Raw genomic sequence first — 18,165 nt, 5'->3', positions numbered from 1 at the left:
ACACACTAAACACACCAAACACACCAAACACACTAAACACACTAAACACACCAAACACACCAAACACACCAAACACACCAAACACACCAAACACACCAAACACACTAAACACACCAAACACACCAAACACACCAAACACACCAAACACACCAAACACACCAAACACACCAAACACACCAAACACACCAAACACACCAAACACACTAAACACACCAAACACACTAAACACACCAAACACACCAAACACACTAAACACACTAAACACACCAAACACACTAAACACACACCCTTCATGCTTTCCTCTGCCTGACTTCTCATCCACAAAACATCAGAGTAGCGGCTTGCATTATAAATGCCGCGGATTAGCTCTCAATGTCAGCCTAGCATCCTCTCATCTTCTCTCTTGATAACTCGCCTCTCCGCGTCAGCGTTTGGTTGCCATGGCGCCATCTACTCCCCCCCCCCCCACCCCCCCGACCCCTTCCGCGCCCTTTCCCACAGGAGCGAGCGAGGAGAGTTGAGCGTGTGACGGGAGACATCTGGCCATGAGAAAGTTCAGTGCAGCCTCCTGATTCTAAAAACACTGACGCTCTAAATTTAGGAAGCAGGGTGCGGCCTGCTGGGGAGAGAAACTGACGCATGTTTTCCCTTTTCACGTGTTGGGCGGGAGAGTGATATTTCACTGCATTCCATCCAGTAGGGGTCTGGTACACTGGCAGAAGCCTGCATTCCATCCAGTAGGGGTCTGGTACACTGGCAGAAGCCTGCATTCCATCCAGTAGGGGTCTGGTACACTGGCAGAAGCCTGCATTCTATCCAGTAGGGGTCTGGTACACTGGCAGAAGCCTGCATTCCATCCAGTAGGGGTCTGGTACATTGGCAGAAGCCTGCATTATATCCAGTAGGGGTCTGGTACACTGGCAGAAGCCTGCATTCCATCCAGTAGGGGTCTGGTACACTGGCAGAAGCCTGCATTCTATCCAGTAGGGGTCTGGTACACTGGCAGAAGCCTGCATTCCATCCAGTAGGGGTCTGGTACATTGGCAGAAGCCTGCATTATATCCAGTAGGGGTCTGGTACACTGGCAGAAGCCTGCATTCCATCCAGTAGGGGTCTGGTACACTGGCAGAAGCCTGCATTCTATCCAGTAGGGGTCTGGTACACTGGCAGAAGCCTGCATTCCATCCAGTAGGGGTCTGGTACACTGGCAGAAGCCTGCATTCCATCCAGTAGGGGTCTGGTACACTGGCAGAAGCCTGCATTCCATCCAGTAGGGGTCTGGTACACTGGCAGAAGCCTGCATTCCATCCAGTAGGGGTCTGGTACACTGGCAGAAGCCTGCATTCTATCCAGTAGGGGTCTGGTACACTGGCAGAAGCCTGCATTCCATCCAGTAGGGGTCTGGTACACTGGCAGAAGCCTGCATTCCATCCAGTAGGGGTCTGGTACACTGGCAGAAGCCTGCATTATATCCAGTAGGGGTCTGGTACACTGGCAGAAGCCTGCATTCCATCCAGTAGGGGTCTGGTACACTGGCAGAAGCCTGCATTCCATCCAGTAGGGGTCTGGTACACTGGCAGAAGCCTGCATTCCATCCAGTAGGGGTCTGGTACACTGGCAGAAGCCTGCATTCCATCCAGTAGGGGTCTGGTACACTGGCAGAAGCCTGCATTCTATCCAGTAGGGGTCTGGTACACTGGCAGAAGCCTGCATTCCATCCAGTAGGGGTCTGGTACACTGGCAGAAGCCTGCATTCCATCCAGTAGGGGTCTGGTACACTGGCAGAAGCCTGCATTCCATCCAGTAGGGGTCTGGTACACTGGCAGAAGCCTGCATTCCATCCAGTAGGGGTCTGGTACACTGGCAGAAGCCTGCATTCTATCCAGTAGGGGTCTGGTACACTGGCAGAAGCCTGCATTCCATCCAGTAGGGGTCTGGTACACTGGCAGAAGCCTGCATTCCATCCAGTAGGGGTCTGGTACACTGGCAGAAGCCTGCATTCCATCCAGTAGGGGTCTGGTACACTGGCAGAAGCCTGCATTCCATCCAGTAGGGGTCTGGTACACTGGCAGAAGCCTGCATTCTATCCAGTAGGGGTCTGGTACACTGGCAGAAGCCTGCATTCCATCCAGTAGGGGTCTGGTACACTGGCAGAAGCCTGCATTCCATCCAGTAGGGGTCTGGTACATTGGCAGAAGCCTGCATTCCATCCAGTAGGGGTCTGGTACACTGGCAGAAGCCTGCATTCCATCCAGTAGGGGTCTGGTACACTGGCAGAAGCCTGCATTCTATCCAGTAGGGGTCTGGTACACTGGCAGAAGCCTGCATTCCATCCAGTAGAGGTCTGGTACACTGGCAGAAGCCTGCATTCCATCCAGTAGGGGTCTGGTACACTGGCAGAAGCCTGCATTCCATCCAGTAGGGGTCTGGTACACTGGCAGAAGCCTGCATTCCATCCAGTAGAGGTCTGGTACACTGGCAGAAGCCTGCATTCCATCCAGTAGGGGTCTGGTACACTGGCAGAAGCCTGCATTCTATCCAGTAGGGGTCTGGTACACTGGCAGAAGCCTGCAGGGAGTGCTGAGAATGTGCGGAATGTGGTAAAATTGCGCAGAAGAGGAAGAGCTCTGTGTGCTAACTGCATGTGGAGCTTGACTTCCTATTCCCAGGAAGAAAATGCAGAAAGAGGAGCCTCACAAAGTCATAAAAGACTATTTTTTACCGTTTACTATTTGCATAAAGTACAGTGGACGCCCGCATGTTGCCGACTCAGCATTCATGTCACCGCAATTTCGCAGACTCTTTTTAATTTTTTGTGGTGCCCATTTGTGCTTTTTGTCTCCAAAAATGTAAATGTAAGGCAAACTGATTTTTTGATCGTACTTGTTATGCTAGGTATTTTGGTACCAGTACCGGTACCAAAATGTATTTCGATACTTTTCGATAAAAATGTCATTATTGGCTTAATTTTAACAAAAAATGTTAGTGTACATGAAACATATGTTGTTTATTGTCATTTAGTCCTTCAATAAAATGTTGAACATACTAGACAACTTGTCTTTTAGTAGTAAGTAAACAAACAAAGACTCCTAATTAGTCTGCTGACGTATGCAGTAACATATTGTGTCATTTATACACCTATTAGTTTGTACACATTATGAGGGACAAGCGGTAGAAAATGGGTTATTAATCCACTTGTTCATTTACTGTTAATATCTGCTTATTTTCTGTTTTAACATGTTCTATCTACACTTCTGTTCAAATGTAATAATCACTTATTCTTCTCTTCTTTGATACTTGACATTAGTTGTGGATGATACCACACATTTAGGTATCAATCTGTACCGTCATGAAACTCTACCTGATCCTACGCAAACTTCAATCAATCCATCTATTATAATTAGTCAGAAAAGGTTGTAAAGGAAGCTGACACTACGAGCTGTGTTCACTTACCAGAGACAAAGTGTTCACAGCACAGTCTGGAGTGTTCTATAAGAGTCCAGTGATCACTCCGTAACATGCTCCGTATGGCAGAAATCCACTTGTTACGGAGGGCAACGTTATGCAGCAAGTAGCGGGAAACAACACGATACCATCTGTTTCTTCTTCGGTAGTTGCTGCAGGTCTTTCCAATGCACTGCTGTCGATATAGCGCCTCTATAGTGGCGCAACGCTGCAACTGCAGTTAAAATACGTAGCTGTCGCAGAGGGACTTCAATCTCTCAATCAACACAGCCGGAGCTTTACGTTGTGTTGAGCGATATCAATCGCTCTGGCTGAGGGCGGCACAAAATTAGCTGGAGGCGGCCGCCACACCATTTTGAACGCAGGAAAAATCCTGGTATAGAGGCTTTGCAGTTACTTTGTGTTATGCCGCCATCTTGCATGTCAACTGCTCAGCTCGTTTTCAAGCCAATCAGATGAGGCATCATGAAAAAATAAAAACGGTACCTAGCATCACACAAATCAGGGGTGAATAGTTTGTTTACATACCTGATATGAAGTGTTCATTGCATATCCTTGTGTACATCGTAGGTTTCCATCGTTCACGACAAATCGCCGTGATCCATTTATCGCGTTTTTTGATGTTTGTCGGGAATCTATAGAAGCTAAGATTTGGTTTATGGCACAGCAGGTTTCCGGCATTTCCAAGCTCAAATAGCAGCAGATCTAACAAGAAAGCGTGTGTGAGTTGTTGACCGGCAAGATGGCCGCCAAGCTAATGGGCGTGGCTGAGTGACGTCAGCTGCAAAGCCTCTATACAATATTTATATCTCACCTACTTACAGGATAAACCATGTCGATTGAAATCATGTGTTAATCACAAAGATTATTATCAAGGCTTAGGTCAGGCGGATTATGAAAAAATAGTCAAATATATGACAAATGTAGTCCTAATAAACATACACTAACTACATTTATAATAAATAATAATGTATGTTTGACTTTCAATACAATCAAAGTGCAAATGAAAATACAATTTCACCAGTTTAGTTATCATGTTTGCACCTAAGAAACTTCTCTATGACTTCAGCTCCAGACTTCTTCTGTTTGTTTGATATTGTCATTACTGCCACAAGTGGTGAAAAACTGTATTACAATTTCGTACCACTGCGGCCCATAGCTGAGAAACTGATATTTTGAGGGCCAACAACGGTTAGGAAACTCTGGTGTTGAGTGGCACTTCAATGCAACATCACAAACTGACTGTCAACATCAGACATTTTGAAGGTGATTGTGGTGTGTCTACCGTAGTCTAGTGTGTATTTACCACAGGTTTGAAGGTGATAGTGGTGTGTCTACCGTAGTCTAGTGTGTATTTCCCACAGGTTTGAAGGTGATAGTGGTGTGTCTACCGTAGTGTAGTGTGTATTTCCCACAGGTTTGAAGGTGATAGTGGTGTGTCTACCGTAGTCTAGTGTGTATTTCCCACAGGTTTGAAGGTGATAGTGGTGTGTCTACCGTAGTCTAGTGTGTATTTCCCACAGGTTTGAAGGTGATAGTGGTGTGTCTACCGTAGTCTAGTGTGTATTTCCCACAGGTTTGAAGGTGATAGTGGTGTGTCTACCGTAGTCTAGTGTGTATTTCCCACAGGTTTGAAGGTGATAGTGGTGTGTCTACCGTAGTCTAGTGTGTATTTCCCACAGGTTTGAGGGTGATAGTGGTGTGTCTACCGTAGTCTGGTGTGTATTTCCCACAGGTTTGAAGGTGATAGTGGTGTGTCTACCGTAGTCTAGTGTGTATTTCCCACAGGTTTGAGGGCTAGAATAGGAAATGAATGAGATCATCACAAAAATAGCTGTCAGAAAAAGCTGCAAATTTGAAATATAAGCAACCATTTGTAAATATGCAACGTGATGCCCCGCCCACACGTGGCTTCTTAACGAGCACACCAGAAGTCACTCCCATCAAGTCTGATGGAGGTGGAACACAACACAATATTGAGCTTGAAGAAGTTGCTCATTATAAACTTGACATTGTAACGCTGAAACGTGAGCGTCCTCCACAAAAATGAGCAGCTAGCCAAGCATGAGGCAAAAGAGCACATTTCCACACACACCATTTGGTAAAGAGTCCTACCACTGGAGAAGCAGAGACATCCCAACAAAGTACAACTGAGACAAGCTAGGAACACAACAACAGCGATCCAGCAGAGCGAGGGTTAAGCCACAAGAGCGGCGTCTCCCATCCCGTGCGACACTCACCGTGTGATACCCCCGGGCTATGGGCGGCTTTCCAGTGGGGTATGGATCCACCGTGTCAATGATGGTCTGCCTCTCCCCCTTCTGGTTGATCTTCCGGAAGCGGCGGCGGGACTGTCGGTGGGAGGCTTGTCGCTGGAAGTACTCCTCATTCTCATCCATGTAGTCCACCTGGGAATGGCAGAGAAGAGAGTTAGGCAACCCCACCCTCCGAACACTTCTGCTCCCCGCCTCTCCCGTCACAGAAAGCCAGCGTGCGGCTCGCATACCTCCGTGGTGGTCAGAGAGGGAATGCTGACACTTTCAACGCATCAAAATGACAAGTTAAGACGAGAGCATTTTTCAGGGCGGCGCCACTTCAGCATCTTCTCTCTGCGGCTTCGAGCTTCAATAAATGAGTGCCACTAAAATGACATAACACAACTCCACTTTTATAAATCACCTTCCAACTGTGCTAGGATTATATCCCTCACCAACTGCTGCCATGACAACCATCTTTAGTGGCAAATCTCTGTGCATGCAACATTTTCTTGTGCACCTCTAAATATATGTGAAGTCAGGCAGGGTGTCATCTATGTCCTACACTAAGTCAGGCAGGGTGTCATCTATGTCCTACACTAAGTCAGGCAGGGTGTCATCTATGTCCTACACTGTGTCAGGCAGGGTGTCACCTATGTCCTACACTAAGTCAGGCAGGGTGTCATCTGTGTCCTACACTAAGTCAGGCAGGGTGTCATCTATGTCCTACACTAAGTCAGGCAGGGTGTCATCTATGTCCTACACTAAGTCAGGCAGGGTGTCATCTATGTCCTACACTAAGTCAGGCAGGGTGTCATCTGTGTCCTACACTAAGTCAGGCAGGGTGTCATCTATGTCCTACACTAAGTCAGGCAGGGTGTCATCTATGTCCTACACTAAGTCAGGCAGGGTGTCATCTGTGTCCTACACTAAGTCAGGCAGGGTGTCATCTATGTCCTACACTAAGTCAGGCAGGGTGTCATCTATGTCCTACACTAAGTAAGGCAGGGTGTCATCTGTGTCCTACACTAAGTCAGGCAGGGTGTCATCTGTGTCCTACACTAAGTCAGGCAGGGTGTCAACTATGTCCTACACTAAGTCAGGCAGGGTGTCATCTATGTCCTACACTAAGTGAGGCAGGGTGTCATCTATGTCCTACACTAAGTGAGGCAGGGTGTCATCTATGTCCTACACTAAGTCAGGCAGGGTGTCATCTATGTCCTACACTAAGTCAGGCAGGGTGTCATCTATGTCCTACACTAAGTCAGGCAGGGTGTCATCTATGTCCTACACTAAGTCAGGCAGGGTGTCATCTATGTCCTACACTAAGTCAGGCAGGGTGTCATCTGTGTCCTACACTAAGTCAGGCAGGGTGTCATCTATGTCCTACACTAAGTCAGGCAGGGTGTCATCTGTGTCCTACACTAAGTCAGGCAGGGTGTCATCTATGTCCTACACTAAGTCAGGCAGGGTGTCATCTATGTCCTACACTAAGTCAGGCAGGGTGTCATCTGTGTCCTACACTAAGTCAGGCAGGGTGTCATCTATGTCCTACACTAAGTCAGGCAGGGTGTCATCTATGTCCTACACTAAGTCAGGCAGGGTGTCATCTGTGTCCTACACTAAGTCAGGCAGGGTGTCATCTATGTCCTACACTAAGTGAGGCAGGGTGTCATCTATGTCCTACACTAAGTCAGGCAGGGTGTCATCTATGTCCTACACTAAGTCAGGCAGGGTGTCATCTATGTCCTACACTAAGTCAGGCAGGGTGTCATCTATGTCCTACACTAAGTCAGGCAGGGTGTCATCTATGTCCTACACTAAGTCAGGCAGGGTGTCATCTGTGTCCTACACTAAGTCAGGCAGGGTGTCATCTATGTCCTACACTAAGTCAGGCAGGGTGTCATCTGTGTCCTACACTAAGTCAGGCAGGGTGTCATCTATGTCCTACACTAAGTCAGGCAGGGTGTCATCTATGTCCTACACTAAGTCAGGCAGGGTGTCATCTGTGTCCTACACTAAGTCAGGCAGGGTGTCATCTATGTCCTACACTAAGTCAGGCAGGGTGTCATCTATGTCCTACACTAAGTCAGGCAGGGTGTCATCTGTGTCCTACACTAAGTCAGGCAGGGTGTCATCTATGTCCTACACTAAGTCAGGCAGGGTGTCATCTATGTCCTACACTAAGTCAGGCAGGGTGTCATCTGTGTCCTACACTAAGTCAGGCAGGGTGTCATCTGTGTCCTACACTAAGTCAGGCAGGGTGTCATCTGTGTCCTACACTAAGTCAGGCAGGGTGTCATCTATGTCCTACACTAAGTCAGGCAGGGTGTCATCTGTGTCCTACACTAAGTCAGGCAGGGTGTCATCTATGTCCTACACTAAGTGAGGCAGGGTGTCATCTATGTCCTACACTAAGTCAGGCAGGGTGTCATCTATGTCCTACACTAAGTGAGGCAGGGTGTCATCTATGTCCTACACTAAGTCAGGCAGGGTGTCATCTATGTCCTACACTAAGTCAGGCAGGGTGTCATCTATGTCCTACACTAATTACAGTACAGCACATGGGAGTGTCTGCAGCAGGAAACCACAGCAGCAGTTATTTTTACAGTGTTGAGATGGTAGCTCGGTCCACAGCAGACACGCATGCATAGCACACAGCAACATTCATAGCACACAGCAACGTTCATAGCACACAGCAACATTCATAGCACACAGCAACCTTCATAGCACACAGCAACATTCATAGCACACAGCAACATTCATAGCACACAGCAACCTTCATAGCACACAGCAACATTCATAGCACACAGCAACATTCATAGCACACAGCAACCTTCATAGCACACAGCAACATTCATAGCACACAGCAACATTCATAGCACACAGCAACATTCATAGCACACAGCAACCTTCATAGCACACAGCAACATTCATAGCACACAGCAACATTCATAGCACACAGCAACCTTCATAGCACACAGCAACATTCATAGCACACAACAACCTTCATAGCACACAGCAACATTCATAGCACACAGCAACGTTCATAGCACACAGCAACATTCATAGCACACAGCAACGTTCATAGCACACAGCAACATTCATAGCACACAGCAACATTCATAGCACACAGCAACATTCATAGCACACAGCAACATTCATAGCACACAACAACCTTCATAGCACACAGCAACATTCATAGCACACAGCAACCTTCATAGCACACAGCAACGTTCATAGCACACAGCAACGTTCATAGCACACAGCAACATTCATAGCACACAGCAACATTCATAGCACACAGCAACGTTCATAGCACACAGCAACATTCATAGCACACAGCAACATTCATAGCACACAGCAACATTCATAGCACACAGCAACGTTCATAGCACACAGCAACATTCATAGCACACAGCAACATTCATAGCACACAGCAACATTCATCGCACACAGCAACGTTCATAGCACACAGCAACATTCATAGCACACAGCAACGTTCATAGCACACAGCAACATTCATAGCACACAGCAACATTCATAGCACACAGCAATTACGGAGTGTGAAAGGGAGATTAGCAGGATGTGCTGCAAGTTGACACGAAGCCAAGCAGCTGTTTTCACAGCAATGCTGGGAAGGAGATGTTCACTAGGGGGCTGCTTAAAATTGATATGTAATATATATATATATATATATATATATATATATATATATATATATATATATATATATATATATATATATATATATATATATATATATATATATATATATATATATATATATATATATATATATGTATCATTGTGAAAGGTTTTAATAACACAATTTGACAGATCACTCAGCAAAGACACGGGTGGACAGCAACAAAGTACAAGTTCGCCCCATAAACAAACCCACCACTTAACTGAGGACACTTTTATTTAAAGAAAATAAAAATGTTTTCCGGACCATAGGGCGCACCGGATTATAAAGCACACTGCCGATGATCTTTTTCATATATAAGGCGCACCGGATTATAAGACGCATTAAAGGAGTCATATTATTATTATTGTTTTCTAAATGTAAAAGACTTCCTTGTGGTCTACATAACATGTAATGCTGCTTCTTTGCTCAAAATGTTGCATAGATGATGTTTTACTCATCATCTTCAACTCACTTTCTGACAGTCTCTTCAGGATGCACCGTTTTGTGGGCGCTCTTATTTACGTGCCTCCACTTGGACAGCGTCATCTTTGTTGTAGCGGTGTAGCGTGCAAGGACGGGAGTGGAAGAAGTGTCAAAAGATGGAGCTAACTGTTTTAATGACATTCACACTTCACTTCAATCAATAACGGAGCATCCGTGGCTCACTAGTGCAACAACAACACCCGAAATGTGTCTGACCGGAACTCTCTAATAACTAAAGTTCCTGGGGTGAATAATGTAAACTCACCACACCGGTATGTTTTAGTGCTTTCATGGTGAGTTTACTGACAGATATAAGTAAGAACTTTACACTACTTTATATTAGAAATGGCAACAGTGGAGGATGAATGTCACATAACAAGAAGATAGAGAAAAAGACGAAGATTATCAACTACGACGTCGGCACGGACTACAAAGGCGGACGCGCGCAATTTTTTCAGGACTTATGCAGATCCCAAATACAGATCAGCAGGTACCAGAAGGTAAGAAAAGTTGCTTTTGCATAATATTGCGAAACAAAACAGCAGATAATATGTCTTACCTTATACACACACCATAATAATACTCCTATGTTGAAGCACAGTACAATCCATCAAGTGGTGTGGCTTCATAGCTTACCAAAGACATACTAAAACATTTTGACAGATTTTTGAGCGCCGTGTGTAATGTTCTATATTTTCAATGGAACATATAAAATGTTGGTGTTGTTTACTTGAGTCATATTGCGGTCTACACGTATCTCTTATGTGTGACTGCCATCATATTGCGGTCTACACGTATCTCTTATGTGTGACTGCCATCATATTGCAGTCTACACGTATCTCTTATGTGTGACTGCCATCATATTGCAGTCTACACGTATCTCTTATGTGTGACTGCCATCATATTGCAGTCTACACGTATCTCTTATGTGTGACTGCCATCATATTGCAGTCTACACGTATCTCTTATGTGTGACTGCCATCATATTGCAGTCTACACGTATCTCTTGTGTGACTGCCATCATATTGCAGTCTACACATATCTCTTATGTGTGACTGCCATCATATTGCAGTCTACACGTATCTCTTATGTGTGACTGCCATCATATTGCAGTCTACACATATCTCTTATGTGTGACTGCCATCATATTGCAGTGTACACGTATCTCTTATGTTTGACTGCCATCTACTGGTCACACTTATTACACCGTGTACGAAATAAAATAGCTTTGAGGTTGGTAAGCAAAACCAGAATTATTCCACACATTATGTGCACCGGGTTATGAGGCGCACTGTCAGTGTGCCTTATAGTCCGGAAAATATTCTGAAAGGTTTTAAGAAAGTAAAACAACATTTGATTATTCACTGTACAAAGACGTGAGTGGACACCAACAGCGTATGAGATCACCCCATAAACACGTAGGACACTTTTATTCAAAAATGCCATATTCATATCTATAAACATGGGTGCTTAATACTGTAAATTACAGACTACAAGCTACTACTTTTTTCCTGTACTTTGAACCTTGCGGCTTATAAAACAGGGCGGCTAATTTATGGATTGTTCTTAGCTGACGGTCAAAACGCAATTATTATGTTTTTTTAAACACGCAAATACACTGAGATCGGGTGTTGTTGCTTGTGCTATTGCGCCATCTTTTGGACGAGTTCACTCACTGCAGGTGCTGCAGTGTCTTTCCATTTAGTACTTTCAAGCGGAAATAGAAGTGTTGTTTGCTCCTCTAGCCGTACATAGCATGTTGTTTGCTCCTCTGGCCGTACATAGCATGTTGTTTGCTCCTCTGGCCGTACATAGCATGTTGTTTGCTCCTCTAGCCGTACATAGCATGTTGTTTGCTCCTCTGGCCGTACATAGCATGTTGTTTGCTCCTCTGGCCGTACATAGCATGTTGTTTGCTCCTCTAGCCGTACATAGCATGTTGTTTGCTCCTCTAGCCGTACATAGCATGTTGTTTGCTCCTCTGGCAGTACATAGCATGTTGTTTGCTCCTCTAGCCGTACATAGCATGTTGTTTGCTCCTCTGGCCGTACATAGCATGTTGTTTGCTCCTCTGGCCGTACATAGCATGTTGTTTGCTCCTCTGGCCGTACATAGCATGTTGTTTGCTCCTCTGGCCGTACATAGCATGTTGTTTGCTCCTCTGGCCGTACATAGCATGTTGTTTGCTCCTCTGGCCGTACATAGCATGTTGTTTGCTCCTCTGGCCGTACATAGCATGTTGTTTGCTCCTCTGGCCGTACATAGCATGTTGTTTGCTCCTCTGGCCGTACATAGCATGTTGTTTGCTCCTCTGGCCGTACATAGCATGTTGTTTGCTCCTCTGGCCGTACATAGCATGTTGTTTGCTCCTCTGGCCGTACATAGCATGTTGTTTGCTCCTCTAGCCGTACATAGCATGTTGTTTGCTCCTCTGGCCGTACATAGCATGTTGTTTGCTCCTCTGGCCGTACATAGCATGTTGTTTGCTCCTCTGGCCGTACATAGCATGTTGTTTGCTCCTCTGGCCGTACATAGCATGTTGTTTGCTCCTCTGGCCGTACATAGCATGTTGTTTGCTCCTCTGGCCGTACATAGCATGTTGTTTGCTCCTCTAGCCGTACATAGCATGTTGTTTGCTCCTCTGGCCGTACATAGCATGTTGTTTGCTCCTCTGGCCGTACATAGCATGTTGTTTGCTCCTCTGGCCGTACATAGCATGTTGTTTGCTCCTCTGGCCGTACATAGCATGTTGTTTGCTCCTCTAGCCGTACATAGCATGTTGTTTGCTCCTCTGGCTGTACATAGCATGTTGTTTGCTCCTCTGGCCGTACATAGCATGTTGTTTGCTCCTCTGGCCGTACATAGCATGTTGTTTGCTCCTCTAGCCGTACATAGCATGTTGTTTGCTCCTCTAGGGTTAGGGTTAGAGTGTCCGCCCTGAGATGGGTAGGTTGTGAGTTCAAACCCCGGCTGGGTCATACCAAAGACTATAAAAATGGGAGCCATTACCTCCCTGCTTGGCACTCAGCATCAAGGGTTGAAATTGGGGGTTGAATCACCAAAAAATGACTACGCTGCTGGCCACTGCTCCCCTCACCTCCCAGGGGGTGATCAAGGGGATGGGTCAAATGCAGAGGACAAATTTCACCACACCTAGTGTGTGTGTGACAATCATTGGTACTTTAACTTTAACTTTTTAACTTATCATGTGTGATGTCTGTAGGAGTGTTTTCAAGCGGATGTGTATGTGCTATCATAAGACAATCACGCCAGCGTCGTTAGCATTAGCTAACACGTTTACAAGTGGCTGTGTTAACTTGCAATGGCATTTTGTCGGTATTGTTTCAGTTTCATACATTTCTCAGTAAACGTCACCGGGAAGTTATTGAGTCTGTTTAGCTGACTGCAGAGTTACCTTCCGCAGCTGGTGTGTCCATGACAATGGCTTCTGTTTTGTTTGATCAGCCGTTTTACTGCCGTGTTACAAACACCGTTTGGAAACAAAGTGTGTAAATAAACACTCACAAAATATTTCTGTGTAAATAACTCATTTCACAACATCTGCAACTTACAGTCAGGTGCGGCTTTATGGGAAAATATATTGTTCCATAAAATGTAGTGGGTGTGGCTTATATACGCTATTTAGTCCGGAAAATATGGTAATTACTTTTTCTTTTACCGATTAAGCATGCCATTGCTATTATGATGTAACATTAGCATTCTAGTGTTGCCAACGTTTGTGTCCTCCTTTGGGATACAACAATATGAACATTTCATATCATCCACACATTGAACTCTCTTCACAAAGTTATTCAAACTAATAATAGTACAATAAAAAAACATGTTTTGTGTTTCTTATGCTTCACTGATAGTGTTTTAATCTTAGTATTGTTTTCTGTTTTAATACATTATTATTTAGTATCATACATTTTGGTTTGTACTGTAGCATTTTAGGTTCATATAAATGAAAACAAATAAATAAATATTATTAATATTTATTATTTCTGGCCAAGACTTGAAGATGATGAGTAAAACATCATCTATGCAACATGTAGAGCAAAGAACCAGCATTACATCTTATGTAGACCACAAGGAAGTCTTTTACTTTTACAAAAATATCATAATAATATGACTCCTTTAATGCACCTTTTGTATGAAAATAAACCTGACTACACCCGCTCATCTGCAGTGCACCTTTTAATCCGGGGCGCCCTATGGTCCGGAAAATACGGTAGAAAGTTACCAACACAAAAGAAAATTTAAAAGTGTCCAGTAACAAATGTGTCTCCATCCGTCATCTTCTTGCGTTCTCGTGAGCTTAGCCTGATTAATTATTGTGGCCACTAGGTGTCGCCAGAAAAACCATCAGAATCAGAATCATTTTACTGCCATCTCAGTAAGGATCCACAAACTAGGATTTCAATAGTTTTCGGTGCAATGGTGCTACATGAAACACTAACCAAAATAACAATTGAATAAAGAATAAAACAAGATGAATAAAATAAGAATATGGATACCATAAGAGAAAATATCTAGTATTTGTGTATAAATACACTATATTGCCAAAAGTATTTGGCCACCTGCCTTGACTCACATATGAAGTTGAAGTGCCATCCCATTCCTAACCCATAGGGTTCAATATGACCTTTTGCAGCTATTACAGCTTCAACTCTTCTGGGAAGGCTGTCCACAAGGTTGCGGAGAGTGTTTATAGGAACTTTCCACCATTCTTCCAAAAGTGCATTGGTGAGGTCACACACTGATGTTGGTGGAGAAGGCCTGGCTCTCAGTCTCCCTTCTAATTCATCCCAAAGGTGTTCAGGTCAGGACTCTGTGCAGGCCAGTCAAGTTCATCCAAACCAGACTCTGTCATCCATGTTTTTATGGACCTTGTCGTGTTGGAAGAGGAAGGGCCCCGCTCCAAACTGTTCCCACAAGGTTGGGAGTATGGCATTGTCCAAAATATTTTGGTATCCTAGAGCATTCAAAGTTCCTTTCACTGGAACTAAGGGGCCAAGCCCAACTCCTAATAAACAACCCCACACCAAGATTCCTCCTCCACCAAATCTCACACTCGACACAATGCAGTCCAAAAGGTAGCGTTCTCCTGGCAACCTCCAAACCCAGACTGGTCCATCAGATTGCCAGATGTAAAAGTGTGATTCATCAGTCCAGAGAACACGTCTGCACTGCTCTAGAGTCCAGTGGTGATGTCCTTTGCACCACTGCATCCCACACTTTGCATTGGACTTGCTGATGTATGACTTAGATGCAGCTGCTCGGCCATGGAAACCCATTCCATGAAACAATATAGAGTGAAGTAGACAGTGAGCACTCCCCTTGAAAAGTTAATTCCAGAGGTTAAATAATAAAATAAGTCAGTGTTTTTCAAACCTGCCATTGTTTTGTTTGAGTCATTTTACTTGATCAAACAATTTTGAACATTCTATACTACAAAATAACAAAAGTATGTATGATTGGTGCTGATATCATATCGAAACAATATGGCTATTAGCCAACAGTCAAGGCTCCAATGTCTGTAACGTATCGGAAGTGATTGGTTGGACACTCCAAGTCTTAAAGTTGAGCAACCACAAAGACTTTGAAGAAAACCACCATAGAGTGCAGATTGTTATAGTAAAATATGAGTTGGAATGAAATGAAAGTTTGCTTGGTTGAAGAAGTCTAAAGAGAAGAAGGGAACTCACCACGATCATCTCTGAGGGTTCCAGGACGATACACTCACATCCACGTCTCAGGCTGCCTGCCGATCGCTTTCCGAAACTGGGGGGCAAAAAACCACATAAATGATCAGCAATTGTTCTTAATTGTCTTTGACAAAATGAAAGCTTGTTGTGTTGTTGTCATTGTTGAGTGTCCTCTGATGTATTGCTGCTTTATGACAAGTGCGGGAGCTCATAGAGATTACATTAGTGTCTGTTTGAGGCCTTAAGGCTCTCCCTTCCTGACTTTTGATGGATTCTTCATGGAATTTATGTATGGAAACACAAAGCAGCATTGAATGTGGCGTTCCTCCCTTCAGCCGGCAACACCCGGCCTCTGGAAAAGTCCACTGCAGTGACGTCGTGACGGCTTGAAAGGGAATAAAAACACGGACGGAAATATCCCAAAGACGAGTAAAGCAGCGGCCGTGGAAATTCATCACGTGAAAAAACACGATTAGGAGGATTAGACCAAGAAAGCCGCCGTTGTACCAAGTCCGGCCTGGACGCAGGGACGCCAGGCGGCCCGGACGCAGGGACGCCAGGCGGCCTGGACGCAGGGACGCCAGGCGGCCCGGACGCAGGGACGCCAGGCGGCCCGGACGCAGGGACGCCAGGCGGCCCGGACGCAGGGACGCGAGGCGGCCCGGACGCAGGGACGCCAGGCGGCCCGGACGCAGGGACGCCAGGCGGCCAGGACGCAGGGACGCCAGGCGGCCTGGACGCAGGGACGCCAGGCGGCCTGGACGCAGGGACGCCAGGCGGCCTGGACGCAGGGACGCGAGGCGGCCTGGACGCAGGGACGCGAGGCGGCCCGGACGCAGGGACGCGAGGCGGCCCGGACGCAGGGACGCGAGGCGGCCCGGACGCAGGGACGCGAGGCGGCCCGGACGCAGGGACGCGAGGCGGCCCGGACGCAGGGACGCGAGGCGGCCCGGACGCAGGGACGCGAGGCGGCCCGGACGCAGGGACGCGAGGCGGCCCGGACGCAGGGACGCGAGGCGGCCCGGACGCAGGGACGCGAGGCGGCCCGGACGCAGGGACGCGAGGCGGCCCGGACGCAGGGACGCGAGGCGGCCTGGACGCAGGGACGCGAGGCGGCCCGGACGCAGGGACACGAGGCCGTGTCTGTCCTTTTCAACATGTTTGGCTTAGGAATGCATGGGCTTGATTTACCGATGGCCTCGTTAGATAACCTCCAGTGACTCCATGTGGTGTGTCTCCATATTGCATGCATACATTATTGTAGCAGTTGTTGGAGCAGCAACTATGACAACGTCAGTTAGGCAGCATGTCTTCTATTTGAAGCACATGACATGATTACCTGCACATTCAACACACAAACATGAGCAGATATACTTTCTGTTGGGGTCTTTTAGTCTTTCCTTTTACTTGACCCGTGTTTCCACACGCGGAGTCTGATTTATATTCTGGTTAACTGCTGAGAAGCACAAAGTGACACCTGTCTTAGCTACAGACAAATACGCCTGATTAACACTGCGGCACATCACCTGTGTGTATTCACGCACAGCATAAAGCGTTTGGTGGACAAAATGAGACAAAGACAGAGTGGCATAAAACACGTCTTTCTGTAACAGTAAACAAACTACGATGAGTTCAAGGATCGCTGAAATGAGTAGGACAAAACGGTGCTTGCCAAATACTCCCGTCAGTGAAGCAGTGGGATTTATAACAATTAGCACGGTTTGTCTTGCTGCAGAAAATATATTAAAACAAAAAATATATATTTTTTTTTCATCTTTTTCCATGTTTCCATATCTCTGAAAGAGGTCCAGGGAGCCACTAGCATGGGGCTCTTAAAGCAGTGTGGCCCACAACCAGTTTTTTAATTGCCTCACTGCGTACTGTCAAAATAAAAGAAGATTAGAGCAAAAATACAGCAAATGTTAGAAAATAAAATGTTTAAATAACCAAAGTGGATGAAAGTTTTATTCCAGCCGCCTGGTGGAAAAAGTCTGTACGCTGCTTCTTGACATGCAAGCTTCTTTGTACTCGGGACTAAAGTCAGTAATGCAGGCTGCAGCTTCAGAGCAACCAGCCCACACTTTGGATCTGCTTTTACAGACATTGGTAGTTGCTGGTGGCTATGATCCCCATAAGCCCATCGGCTCCCTGTGGGGCAAAGAGGGGGAGTAACGATGGGGCCGCATTGCGCATGACAAAACCTGCTGGGGCCACAATGTACTAATGACACCTTTGTTCACGTTTGCACTTTACATTCCTGACACCGGGAAGCCAAGCCTGCGTTCTGCGGGTGGCAAATACCTGTGAGATACTGCGTTCAAAATGGCGTGGCGGCGGCCTCCAGCTAAATTTGTGCCGCCCCCAGCCAGAGAGATTGATGTCCCTCTGCGACAGCTACGTGTTTTAACTGCAGTTGCAGCGTTGCGCCACTATAGAGGCGCTATATCGACAGCAGTGCATTGGAAAGACCTGCAGCAACTACCGAAGAAGAAACAGATGATATCGTGTTGTTTCCCGCTACTTGCTGCATAACGTTGACCGCCGTAACAAGTGGATTTCTGCC

At 46.1% G+C, this 18,165-nt stretch overlaps 1 protein-coding gene across 8 annotated transcripts in view; it reads right to left on the bottom strand.

Annotated features, from left to right (window-relative positions):
* rapgef2b (Rap guanine nucleotide exchange factor 2b) overlaps window positions 1-18,165 on the bottom strand; it is a 386,003-nt gene that overhangs the window by 213,164 nt on the left and 154,674 nt on the right. For all 8 annotated transcript variants that reach the window (XM_062039897.1, XM_062039899.1, XM_062039900.1 and 5 more), the window contains exons 5-6: window positions 15,603-15,678; window positions 5,706-5,873 (exon numbers count right to left, since the gene is read on the bottom strand). In XM_062039897.1, coding sequence (XP_061895881.1) covers window positions 5,706-5,873; window positions 15,603-15,678 — 244 coding nt within the window. The remainder of the gene's footprint in view (window positions 1-5,705; window positions 5,874-15,602; window positions 15,679-18,165) is intronic.

Source organism: Entelurus aequoreus, linkage group LG28 (genome assembly GCF_033978785.1).
Source record: "Entelurus aequoreus isolate RoL-2023_Sb linkage group LG28, RoL_Eaeq_v1.1, whole genome shotgun sequence".
Classification (NCBI taxonomy): Eukaryota; Metazoa; Chordata; class Actinopteri; order Syngnathiformes; family Syngnathidae; genus Entelurus; species Entelurus aequoreus.
Note: the sequence above shows the minus strand (reverse complement) of the source record. Positions and strands in the feature narration are given on the sequence as shown.